The 13,272-nt window shown below is 53.1% G+C and overlaps 1 protein-coding gene across 1 annotated transcript in view; it reads left to right on the top strand.

Moving 5' to 3' along the window:
* The first annotated feature begins 638 nt into the window (after window positions 1-638).
* The window catches only part of FADS2 (fatty acid desaturase 2), a 38,360-nt gene continuing 25,726 nt past the window's right edge, over window positions 639-13,272 (top strand). Inside the window, exons 1-2 of the mRNA XM_017503840.2 lie at window positions 639-1,471; window positions 10,253-10,363. Coding sequence (XP_017359329.1) covers window positions 1,265-1,471; window positions 10,253-10,363 — 318 coding nt within the window. The 5' untranslated portion in view covers window positions 639-1,264. The remainder of the gene's footprint in view (window positions 1,472-10,252; window positions 10,364-13,272) is intronic.

The following is a 13,272-nucleotide window of genomic DNA, read 5'->3' as shown; positions in this document are numbered from 1 at the left end:
CAGGGCGCCGGCCACTAAATCGCCCCATCCAGCTGGGGTCTGGGGGGCCTGCCTCGACCCACGCCTAAAAAAACCTAACCCTCCCCCATCCCTTTGATACTGCAGTCTTTATTTCCTGGAGTCTGTACAACATTACTGCCCAATGGAGTGTCTGCATCCAGGTCTCCCATCGAGACTGAGCTTACTGAGACCAGGGCAAGGCCTGCGCCAGTTCCTCGTCGCCCCCTTCCTTTCTTTTACCCTCCCTTCCCCCAAACCGCAGCCATGGCGCCCAGCCCAAGAAAGCCGAGCAGAGGTTCCGCAATTCTTTTCTAAGATCGTTTGATTAGAAGGTTCGAAGCCCTCTAACCGAAGGCCGGCTCGTGTCTCCAGGGAGGTTGCAGGAGGACGCCAGAATGTGGATGGCGCCGACAATGTGGGACACTGGAGTCTCGACCGCCGCGCGCCAAGGAAGGGCGTCGCCTAGCCAAGCTGGTCCTGGAGTTGAGTGCCTCGACCCGAAGCTCACGTCCCCCAGCCCGCCCGCCCGCTTGCTGGCACCGGGGTGACCGCGCCCGCTTTGTGTGGGCATCAGGTGCAAACCCCCAGAGCGCCGGGCGTGCGCGCACGCGCCCGGGAGCTCGCGGAGCCCAATCGCCGCCCCCACCCGGCTCTCCTCTGGGATCTCCTCCGGCGCCCGGGGCCGGAGCGTGGGGGAGGGGGAGGTCCGACACGTAGCCGGTCTCGCAGCAGGGCTCGACTCCACGCGGGAGGGCGGGGGAGCCGGGGACCCGCCGCTCCAGCCCGCTGGCCTTCGAAAGATCCTCCTGGGCCAATGGCAGGCGGGGCGACGCGACCCGATTGGTGCAGGCGCTCTGCTGATCACTGTGGAAACCCGGGCGGCGGGGAACGCGGGAGGATGCAGAACCCGGGGCGGGGGGAGCCCGAGGGGCGGGCGGAGGAGGTGTCGAGGCCCTGAGCTCCCGGGGAGTTTTTACTGGAGGCAAAAGTCCACAGCGGGCGGGCTGAGGGAGGGGCGGAGGAAGGGGACCGCTTGGGGGCACTGGGAAGCCAGATATCCTCTGCCGAGAAGGCAGGGACTCTCCTAGGCGCGGGCGAGGAGGCTGGGGGAGGGGGCGCTGTGGGAGGAGGAGTAGCAGAAGACAAAAGCCGAAAGCGAAGAGGGCCTGGGCTGCACACACCGGCTGGGAGACAGGCTGTCTGTGCAGCGAGCAGCCGGCGCGGGGAAGCCGCAGGGCGCGGGGAGTCACGATCCTCAGGCAGCATGGGGAAGGGGGGGAACCAGGGCGAGGGGGTCGCCGAGCGCGAGGCGACGATGCCCACCTTCAGCTGGGAGGAGATTCAGAAGCATAACCTGCGCACCGACAGGTGGCTGGTCATTGACCGCAAGGTTTACAACATCACCGAATGGTCCCTCCGGCACCCGGGGGGCCAAAGGGTCATCGGGCACTACGCTGGAGAAGATGCAACGGTAAGGGTCTGGGGGCGCCCCAGCCGCCCTTCTTTGCTGCAGGCGGAGTCAGGAGCCCCGGCTCCCCGGGCGCCAAACAGACCTCCGGCGCTGAATGGAGCTTGGGACGTCCTGTAGGGAAGAAAAGTGCATCTATTGCACTGGTATCCCCGCCCCAATCCTCCTCCTCCCCCTCTAGGCCAACTGGGGTGGAGACCGAATCTGGGACCCCGGGAGGCAGCGCTGCGGTGAAGGTCCCAGCAGTGGAGAACGGGGCAGCATCTACCGCGCGCGCCGGGACCCATGCGTCCGCCCCTCCCGTGGGGTTCGCCCGGAGCCAGGGACTCCCCGTGGGGGGCGCTAGGGCCTGACGGCTTTGGCGCCCCCAGTGTGGAAGATGGCCGCCCCTGCAGACCGCGGGAAGGAGCGGGAGTGCAGGCAGCCCGGTGTGGGACTCCGCGCTTGTCTCCCGCTCTCCATCCAGACTAGGTGTCGGAGAAAGAAAGCCCAGCTGGGACTCGCTCCTGCTGGAACTCTTGTCTAAGAAAGCCCGCAATGGCCGCCTGGGAAAAACCGCCCGGTAGCTCGGGTTCCCACGCTCCATGGATTATCTAGACTTACCCTAAGCTCTGGTCGGCTTTCTTGGAGACCAGCGTCGGGGATTGGTGGAAGGAGAACGGGCTGGAGTTTGCAAAGCCCAGGTCGTGTGAGGCCTTGAGCCGGTGGATTTAGCAGCACTAGGCGGGCTGGGCAACAGGTCCATCTGCACTCGAGGTTACTCTCGGGCGTTCAACTCAATGGCCCTCTGTTTTTAAATCCTGCCAAGAACGCCCTTTATTCATCTTGCACTCCTAGAGGTAGTGGGCCTCTCTGGAGCCGGGGCCGCTCACCTTACCCACCCCAAATGCGTGGCTCAGTCATTACACCGCACGCCTGCTCTCACCCGGCCCCCCTGTCCGAAATCCATGCGTTTCTTCAAAGGTTCAGCTGCTACCCCACGGATTCGAATGGGCTAGAGGGAAAAGAACAGAGTCAAGGAGAGAAGTAAGGGCGGCTCTTGGTGGTTGGTAGTGAATTGGATGCATAGTAAAAAGGTCTGATGGGATAGAGAAATTGGGGAAGGTGAAATTGGGAAGGGAGATGCGAAAAGAAGGGATAAACTTGGCATAGATCGTTCCACCTGGACGTCTAGGATGCGGGCCTGTTTGTGGGCATTTGCCTCCAAGCTGTGTAGGCCGGACCTTGACTTCCCGGCCTCTTGCATCTCATGGAGACAGGCCTGGGGGAGGCCAGACCAGGCCTCCATAACCCAAGCTGGTCAGTGGACAGGTGGCGTGTCGGAGCAGGACCAGGGATTATCTAAAATTGGGAAAGCTAGCTTTCAGCCCCATCCTGTTTAACCTGCTTGTGGACATTGCGAAAGCCAGGGGGTTCATGATGCTATTTAGAACTTAGGTGGGTATGTTTCACATACCTTCAGCGCTGTCTCACCTGGACCTTTTCCACAACCCAGTGAGGAGGTTGGGTAAAGGTAATTCCTAAGTAAAAGACCTTCTGGATCCTGGGGCGGGGAGGGGTCTTTCCACTATATGTTGCTGGATTTGGGCTGGTTTATTTCTGATTTCACAGGTAAATTGTAGAAGGTTCCTGCCCTGTCCAGGCCCTTGCCAAAAAGTTTCCCAGAAGGAGAGGTCAAATCTGATGTATTTGGTCTGATTATTCCATCTTGTTAAACATATTTTCTTATGTGAACGCTCAGTCTGACAATTGCCGCAAACTTTTCAGCTTAATTACCATATCAGATTGATTATTTCATCCTTGATCTGTATGTTTCTCAGTGCATACCTGACCTTAACACTGAGTTCCCTCCAAAAATCAGTGCTCACATCTCTCCTGGCAGAGGACTAGGATGACTTCCTCTTCCTTGATCTCATCTCTGTCTCATAAAAATGTAACAGTCTCTTCATTTCTGGTCCAGCTCCAGAGATTTCTGTATCACGCTCATGGACTATAAATCTGGCATCTTGGATGTTGGTTGCTTTGTTACTCTCAGAAGCTAGGGCGGGAGCCAACCTGGGCTGCAAACAGACCTGAAATTGAAGAAAGAAGATGTCATTACTGGGCTCATCCACTGAGTGTTGTCACTTGACTGAGCCCCCCTCCTCATCTATAAGGTACACCTGTACCTGTTTCAACGAGACTGATTTGTGGCAAAGCACCGAAGCAACCGTAAGCTCTAGATGAATTCAGTGGGGTGTTATCAGGCAAACGGGAATAAGAACGAGGATTATGAAACAGCTAGAATGGAAAGTATGCAAAGAGGAATTTGGAAGAAAAAATTTAAATCTACGCTAGCTTTATTTGGTGTTGCAAGACATAAAAACAATCCCTGTCCCCAAAGCTTCCTGTCTTCTAAAGTAAGACTTCTGGGGCATGAAATACACGAACTGGAGATACAGTTGAATGATGGTGGAGTGAGCAGCTGGGTTCTTTGTTTTTTTTCTTTTTTCTTTTTTTAAGTGTCCAGGACCAGGTTGGAAAAAGGCCTTGAGTGGCATGGGGTGGGTGGGATGTGTGGGAAGAGGACCTAAAGAGACAGGCGGGAACAGGCTACTGGAATCCAGTGACATTTGCCTAGGTTACTGAGCAAGTGGCTTTGCTTTGCCCTTTGGGGAGACAGTTTCTCCCCAACAGCATGGGGAGTGAGAATTTACGGACCAGGCACAGTCTAGGGAGAGACTGATCCAAAGACAGAGGCTGGATTCCCTGGAACATTCTCAGGCAATGTTCTGAGCCCATCACTGCAGTCTTCCAAATGCAAGGCTGAGAACAGGTTGGAAGTCAAGGAAGCCATTCTTGGGACTATCAGGTGTCTTTTTTTTTTTAATTTTTATTAAAATTATAAAAAATTTTAAAAACTAAATACTTTTTTTATTTTCTTTTTTAAAGACGGGGTTTCACCATGTTGGTCAGGCTGGTCTTGAACTCCTGACCTCAGGTGATCCGCTCACCTTGGCTTCCAAAGTGCTTGGATTACAGGCGTGAGCCACCACACCCGGCCTATCAGACGTCTTAATAGGGCATTTTCTTTTTTCTGAGGAGGAAAATAACCAGGTAGTCAGGAACCGTATCCCCAGAAGAACGGGGCAACTGTTACGTGGTCCTTCCATAGAAGTTGAACCCTGGCCTTACCTCTAATAATAAAAGTTGCTTGATTTTTGCAGCTCACAAAGCACCTTCATATGTATCACTTCACTTGGTGTTTGGATCAGCCCAGTCGGCTTTACTCATTGCTCTGACGCATCAAGCTGGCTCAAGGGCAGCACTCAGACCTAAACTCAGGATCTGACCTCACGCCCTCCCAGCTCACCTTCCTTCTCTTCCTGTTTCCACCTCTGATCTCTTCCCTTTGGTACTGCAGTGCTTCTCTCGTCTTTTCCTTGCTGTGGGCAAAAGGAACCCTCACCCGCGCCCTAAAAGTGTGTCTGCTCGTTCACAGCAGTCCCATCACTGTGGAACTGCTCCTCTTCAGCAACAATTCATCAAACATTCATTGAGTGACTCCATGGCTCTGAGCTGGGCTGGGACACAATGATGAATTATTCACAGACAGAGACCTGAAGCTGCAGGAGGTGCTCCCCTCACTCTCTCTCCAGCTGGAGCTTGGATCTGGACCCTCTGCCTCTAGACATCAGCCCCCCAGCCCCAGCCCTTGTCTCAGCAACTGCTGCTGCCCAGTCTGCCTTGGTGACCTCTTAGAATCAAGGGAAAGTGAGAAGAGACCAGAGGTTTGTTCCACCTTTCAACCTGCTCCTATGTTGTTCTTGTGAAAAGGCAACAGATCAAAAGTGGGACTCTGGCCTCCTTTGGATAGGGCAGGAGGGTTGTGGTATTTAGAGGCAGGGGACCTGGGTTCCAGCCCCAGCTTTATGAATTCCCAGGCCTGGAAGGCAGCTCCATCTCCCCCGCTGAAATCTGAGTGGGAGCCGTGCAATTCCTGTGGCTGCAGCCTCAGCATCCCCAGTTCTGAGATGAAAGTGGCGACTGGTATTAATTCCTTCATGCCCAAGTTGCCTTAGCAGGGGCCTATCTCCTGTGCAGCACCGCCTTTCCACCTTCAGGGTAGTGTATGGACCCTGTGTTATGGGGGAGGCTCTCACTGCGGGGCCCTTTGGCCACTGAGCACTGCCCCACCAGCCTCCATTGCTTCTTTCCTTGGAGGGGATATAGCAAGGGGGCTTCTTGCCCTGCCTGCCTCTCCCTGCTGCAGAAAGGAAGTCAGCATCCCTGTCTTGCTCTTCACTTCCACCGGAGAACACCAGAGTCCCACCTATGTATCTCCCCACTCTTAAAGCACCTGTTTCACAGAGTTCTGATCCCCAGGGCTGCCGCCTACCACACTATATCCTGAGCTTGTCCGTTCTGCACTTCCGAAGTCCAGGGTGAAGTGCCCGGTTGTGCAACATCCAATTAGAGATTAGTCTTGCTCTGCAGAGGAGGTGGGCACAGCCATAAATACATCCTGGCACCAGGTGCTCAGTGCATGGCGAGCCACTATGAGTTGTACCCAGAGTGGGGCAGGGGCAGGGAAAATGTCTGTGGAGAAGTCAACTGGCATCAGAGCTGGGCGATGACAAGCAGGAACTGGCAAAGAGTGAAATGTGACATGCGCTTCGGAATCTGGGTGTTCTGACCTCCCCACCCCCCACACACCTGCCCTGCTAGAGTGGGTGCAGCTCTGCTTTCTCCACCTGTTTGCCTCTCCTCTTCCCCATGTCCTGGGTCCTATTCCTGGAAAGTCTCTGGCTTCTCTCTTGTTAGGCAAGGATGGAGCCTGGTTCCAATTCTTGTTCCAAAGACAGTGTTTGGGTTGGCCCTGCCTTGCCTTGAATCCTGGTCTGCCTGCTACCTGCCAGATATTTCTGTAACCCGGCAGACGCTGGGAAGCTTCTGCCAGTGTGTGAGACACATTTATGGCAAGACACACAAAAATATGATCAACTCCCAAGGAGGAGGACGCTCATGCTGAAGGAAGCCTTTGCATGAACGGCGGGCAACGCTCAAGGTAGCCACGCGTGACTCAAACTTTCATCCCTGAGTGTGAGGGTGGGCAGGTGGCTCTGCCAACCTACGCCTTGTTTCTCATCTCTAAAAAAGGACCTGCCTCACGAAGTTTGGTAAAGATTCGTGGCTGTTATATGCAAGCCACTCCCATGGCTCTGTGGTGTGTCTATGTCACCTCAGCAGGTGGCAGCTGTAGCAGCCACCAGTGGGGATACTGGAGAAGACTTTTGGAGTTCCAGAGGCAGAAGCCAAGTTGTGTGAAACGTGGAAGAGGCCAAATGTCTGATCATGACTGCAAAGTGGAAAAGGATGAGATCAGAGTGTGTGCAGCTGCGGGGTCCTGGGTCCCTTCATTCCCTTGTGAGCCACCTTAATTGGCCCCGTTGCCGGCACTGGGGTTATTGCAGCGAACGGGACAGGTATAGGCCTTCCCAAGGGGGCTTACGTTCCAGTGGGGGACACAGGCCATAAACAAGTGGGTATGTCACTCGATCTGATGATGAACCTTGATAACTGCTATGAAGAAAATCTCACAGGGCAATGACCCAGGAAGACCCAGGGTTGGCAGAGCTCTTTCAGATATGATGTTGGGAAAAGCCTCTGGGAGGTGATGTTGAGGCTGAGTTGTGAATGGAAGTGGCCCTGGTGTGGAATGGAGTGTGGCATGTTCAAGGGTGGTCCATACCAGGCCTGCTTGGAAATCTGCCAGATTGACCGCAGATGAGGAGCGGATCCAGCAGAATGCTCGTTTCTCTGAAACGGCAGGAAGCATGTGGCACATGAGAAAGAAGTCCCTAGAGGCAGATGGACCTGGATTTGATCCTGGCTCTGCCACTTGGAGCCCAGTACTTTGCTTCCTGGGCATCTTCCTCTCAAGAGCTAGGCTTTGAGGCTTGAGGGAGTAACATGAATAACTCTCCTGGCTCCCTGCCTGGCTCATGGGGGTTACCCCTGGCCTCAGGGAGGTGAGGCTGCCCGAGGGCCCTCTGGAAATGGCTGAGGAACAAGGAAGGGCTCTGTCATCCATCTGCTCCCCTTGGAGCTGGAACCTGGACTGCAGGGGTTGCGGCATGAGGCAGCAGTAGCAGAGATGAGTGCATTTGCAAGCCACTGAATCTTACCTCTCAATGAAACAAGAGGAATCCATTAGTTATCAGCCACTGCAGCTGCTTCTCAGGAAACTGCTTTACCAGGGACTTCCTGTTCATTTCTCAAAGGCCGTGGCGTGATGTGAGGAGGGCCAATGAAGGGGCTTCAGGCCCAGCCCTGAGCCCTGACTTTGGCAACTCCTCTGGCCTCTCCCAGGGCCTTGCTCATTTTGCAGAGGCGGTTGAGGCTCTGGTGGGGATGGCTCACCCCACCCAGAGAAGGCAAAGCTGGTCACCACTGCAACCCGGGCCTCCTCCTGCCCACCCCCAGGGCCTCCTTCCTGCCTGCCGCCAGGGGCCTGAAACAGCACATCCCTTTTCCCTGAAAATACACTTGACCTGATCCTCTGCTATCATTCCTTTTCTGTCTGCTAGTGGGGTATAGGCATTTTTTTAAAAAACTGTGGGCCCAGTTTTCTCCTGCACAAAGTGTTGCTTTGTCAGTCTGTTCTAGACACAAATAGAACAAAGACCAAGCAAAGAACCTGGTGCCAGGGATGCCGTGAGGAGACAATGGGAGACTGGGAGTTACCCTTGGGAGATCTTTACGTGTGGGGGTGAAGAGATTTCAACAAGTGGTCAGTACTTTCTCCACCTCCTCCCTTTTTTAACTTTGAAATTTTCCCAACATCCAGAAATGTGGGAAGAATAAGCAAACACCTGTGTATCCTCAGCCAAGATTCACTAGTTGTAACATTTTGCCACATTTGCATTTTTCCTCTTTATACATGTGCAGTTTGCTTTTGAAAATGTTTTGTGATTATGTGATCACATCCCTAAAGTCTTCATTATTTCATAAGAAAAAGAAAGATGCTTTAACATAATCACAGTACTTTTGTCACATTTCAGAAAATTAATGGTAATTCCTTAATATAATCGAATATCTGCTCCATGTTCACTTTTTCTCATTCATCCCCCGAAAAGCCTTGTGTAACTCATTTTTTTTTCCTTTAAGCGAGAGCTTTTCAGATTAAAGAATTGCAGGGTGTCTTTTGTTTGTTTGTTTTTTGAGACAGAGTCTTACTCTGTTGCCCAGGCTGGAGTGCAGTGGCACAATCTCGGCTCACTGCAAACTCCACCTCCTGGTTTCAAGGGATTCTTGTGCCTCAGCCTCCTGAGTAGCTGGGACTACAGGTGTGTACCACCATACCTGGCTAATTTTTGTATTTTTATTAAAGACGGGATTTCACCATGTTGCCCAGGCTGATCTCAAACTCCTAACCTCAGGTGATCCCCCTGCCTCAGCCTCCCAAAGCATTGGGATTATAGGCGTGAGCCACTGTGCCCAGCCTGTTTGTTTTTTGAAACAGGGTCTCACTCTGTTGCCCAGGCTGAAGGGCAGTGGTGTCATCTTACTGTATCTTCCTGCCTCAGCCTCCCAAGTAACCAGGGTTATTGGTGCAGGACATCACGCCTGGCTAATTTTGTTTATTTTTAGTAGAGACAGGGGTTTCGCTATGTTACTCAGGCTGATCTTGAACTCCTGGCCTCAAGTGATCCTCCTGCCTCAGCCTCCCAAAGTGCTGGGATTACAGGCATGAGCCACTGCGACTGGTCAAGAGTTGCAGTTTTGATATCATTTTAGACTCTTAATCTAGACCATCTTTCCTTACTTTTTTTTTTTTCTTTCACAAACCCGTATTTTTTTCCCCAGCTCCGCTGATTTTTCTGATTGTTTCTCATGGTGCAGCTTGACTGGTTCCTCAACCCTGCCAGTGTCAGGGAGCTTGATGTGATGCAGATTAAAAAAGCATTCACCACCGGGACATTCTATTGCATGGTGCTGGCTCATCTCTAACAGAAATGCCAGGTTTTTTATGAGGCGATTCATGTAATATGCATGATATGTATAGAAAAAAGCTGGAAGGAAAAGTGCTGAAATATTAGTAATAGTGATCACTTTCTGGGTGATATTTATTTTCCTTTTCATTCTGCTGTGCTTTTTCTAACTTTGCCAAAACTCAGTACATTTTTACTTTATAATTGGGGAAAAAGATGAAAATGTGTACTGTGATAGCAGTGTTAAGAGTTTGGAAAGTAAGAAAATAAAGCAAGGTATAACCAACTACCTTAACATGTATCATAATGGTCTAGCTCCTCCCAGGCTTTTTCAGGAATGCTTTTGACATAATTCTGTGTTTAGTTTTTGTTGGTGTGATCTCCTCAGCACCTTTCCAATGCCATGGTAGTATTCGGTCTTGTTCTTTTCACTGATAACCCTGGACGTGTATGTGAGGAACTGACAAGAGATGGGGGATGGCACGGTTTGTGCGGCGTGGTGCGCCTTCCTGGAGGGGCATCATTCCCCGACTTGCCCAAAGGCAGCCTGTGCATCTACCCACAAACCCCCAGGGAGTTTAGCGTGCTGGCACCAGCACAGAAGCCCAGGTGGCGATTGCCACTGACATTGGACACTGAGGGCTCTGTCTTGGAAAAATGCCGGAGACAGCATTTGGGGCCAGATCACAGGAGATGCCGTTTGGTGTCTGGGTGCACAGATAGAGCCGCTGCTGGAGAACACTATCCTCCCTGGGACCTGAGAGCAGACAGAGGTCAGGTCTCAGGCTAACCACTGTCTTCTGCCCTCTAGGATGTCTTCCATGCCTTCCACCCTAACCTGAAATTCGTGAGCAAGTTCTTGAAACCCCTGCTTATTGGCGAGCTGGCCCCGGAGGAGCCCAGCCAGGACCGTGGCAAGAACGTGAGTCAGGCTTGCAACCTGTGTGGGGGTGGAGACAAGGCTGGGGGTGGCTGGGAGTCTGAGAGAGGGTCCCCTCGCCCCAGCACCAGTAACTGGGGAGGAGGCAGGGGTGCCTTTGTCCTGGAGGAGCCACTGTGGATCTCTTGCGGTCAGGGAGGATCTCAAAGCCTCCCAGGGAGCTGGGGTTTGACAACAGCAAGTGATGTCTCTTGTCTCCTGGCCAGTTTTATTTTCCTTCTCCTCCATCCCTTTCCAGAAAGTTGCCAGATGACAATCTAGGGGAAAGACAGGACAGCCAGGCACGGTGGCTCACGCCTGTAATCCCAGCACTGTGGGAGGCTGAGGCGGGCGGATCACCTGAGGTCGGGAGTTCGAGACCAACTTGACCAACATGGAGAAACCCCATCTCTATCAAAAATACAAAATAGCTGGGCATGGTGGTACACGCCTGTAATCCCAGCTACTCGGGAGGCTGAGGCAGGAGAATCACTTGAACTAGGGAGGCAGAGGTTGTGATGAGCCGAGATCATGCCATCGCACTTGGGCAAAAAGAGTGAAACTCCATCTGAAAAAAAAAAAAAAAAACAAAGACAGGACAGAAACACTGAAAAAGAGAATATCATTTGATGACAGCGTGGCTTTGGGGTGTGTGGTCCGGGAGCACCTCTTTGAGAAAGAGTGACCTTTCCCTGGTCGTTTGTTCATCACCTGCGGGTCAGATGCCCTGCTTGGTGTGGGGCTTCCAGGACAGCAGTGTGTGAAAATAGCAACCCCTGTGGTCTCATGGCTGTTTTATTCAACAGTGAAGTCCCCATGTAAATGGTAGAGCACTGTACAGTGTCGGAGGGCCTCCGATATTCCCCCTGCTGTCCCTCTCCCCTCTCCCCTTCATCCCAACTTTCCCCCGCCCAAGTCTCCTTCCTGGGAAGTTGCTGGTTCTACCCTGGTCCTTGGTGGGGCCGAGGGCACCCATACCTGTTCCCTCCCTGCACCCGTCTGGCCCAGCCTTGTCCTGGGCAGAGCACGTAAGTCTGTGCTAAGCCCTGGCTAGGCCCACTGTGACCTCAGGGTTGAGGCTGGCACTGTGGAAATTCTTCCCTGTCACCACCAGGCAGGGCCCTGGATGCCATATGGGGCCTTGGTGCCAGCGAGGTGGCTGAGTCAGTTACTCACTCTGTTCTCGGGCCACGGTGGCTCCTGCTTGCCCCATGGGATGGCTCCTTCTGAGCTTCCTCTGACCTCCTGTTCAGAGCGGAGACTGGACTGAACTGGAGAAGTGCCACCCTGATGCCAGTCAGCCCTTCCTCCTCTTGTTTCCAGCCTGGGCTGGACCCCTCTGCTTAGCAGAGCTGGGCCAGGACCAGGCTCTCTCCTGGCCTGGACTCTTGGCCAGTCCCTTACCTCCCTCATTGCCTCTGGCTTTCCTGATGAGCTGCAGGCCACCCTGTGGGTCCTCTAGAGGCCAATGTCCCTCCTCTCACCTGTCCCTCCAGGGCACACAAGATCACCTGCCCTGAGCTCACCTCAACCCATGCTTGTTCCCTCCTGCCTACTTTGCAAGTGGGACCATCTCCCCTCGGCAGCCTTAGCGCCTGGCCTGCAGCTTCCCGAGCTCTGCTGGTCCTGTCCTGTAGCTGCCTCCTCCCTGGCCTTGCTCCTCGACTCTGTCCACCACTCTCCCTTTCCGCTTCAGATCCTGCACCACTTAGCGCCCAGCCTCCCAGATCTGGCTTCCTCCCACCAGGTGCCACCAAAACCACCCTTCGAAGCACCCTGTTCATACCCTGTGGGTACTGCTCCCCTCCTGGTAACTACTTTCCCCCACCTCCTTCCCTGCCCCTGGCTCCTGTCCCAAGTTCCTTCTTTCATGCAATGCCGTTGTGTTCCCAGCGCCCTCCTTGACTCCACCTCGCCTCCCTGGCTCCACGTGCCCGGGACTCACGTCCCTGCCTCCCCCTCCCTGCCTCAGCTCTCCCTCCTGCACTAGTCCGAGTCTCCCCTACCTCACCCCTCAAGACCCAGCAGTGTGCACAGAGCAAGTGGCGCTTGTTGAGTGGTGGAAAGTACAAGTTTTCTTTTCTTTTTTTTTTTTGAGATGGAGTTTCGCTCTTGTTGCCCAGGCTGGAGTGCAGTGACACAATCTTGGCTCACTGCAACCTCTGCCTCTGGAGTTCAAGTGATTTTCCTGTCTCAGCCTCCCAGGTAGCTGGGGTTATATGCTCCCATCACCACGCCCGGCTAATTTTTGTATTTTTAGTAGAGACGGGGTTTCACCATGTTAGCCAGGCTGGTTTTGAACTCCTGACCTCAGGTGATCTGCCTGCCTCGGCCGCCCAAAGTGTTGGGATTAAGGTTTTCTTTTTTAAAAAAGTGTGGTTAACCATTTTAATCATTTGACGTGTACAGTTAAGTGACATTAAATAAGCACATTTACATTGTTATGTAACCATCACCTCTATCCAGTTTACATCTTCCCCAAACTGAAATTCCACACCCATTAAACACTCACTCCTTATTCTCCCATCCCTCAGCCCTGGCTGCCACGCTTCTACTTTCTGTCTCTGAATTTGACCTCTCCCAGGACCTCCTGTCTATGGAATCACACAATATTTGTCTTTTGGTAACTGGCCTGTTTCCCTTAGCATGATGTCTTCGAAGTTCGCCTACGTTGTAACACGTGTCAGAATTTCCTCCCTTTTCAAGGCTGAGTAATATTCCATTGCATGGATAGACCATGTGTTGTCGATCCCTTCATCTGTCATGAGATCTTCGGGTGGTTTCTACCTTCTTCCCGTTGTGAATAGTGCTGCTATGAACACAGGGTGTACAAAATGCAAACTTTTGAGTCACAGCCTTTCTCTGTCACTCTTACCCAGCTGTGACAAATACGTAGGCTCCAGGGCTGTGGG

This window comes from Cebus imitator, unplaced genomic scaffold, assembly GCF_001604975.1.
Source record: "Cebus imitator isolate Cc_AM_T3 unplaced genomic scaffold, Cebus_imitator-1.0 Scaffold316, whole genome shotgun sequence".
Lineage (NCBI taxonomy): Eukaryota > Metazoa > Chordata > Mammalia > Primates > Cebidae > Cebus > Cebus imitator.
The sequence above is the reverse complement of the archived record's forward strand: the minus strand, read 5'-3'. Positions and strand labels throughout refer to the sequence as shown.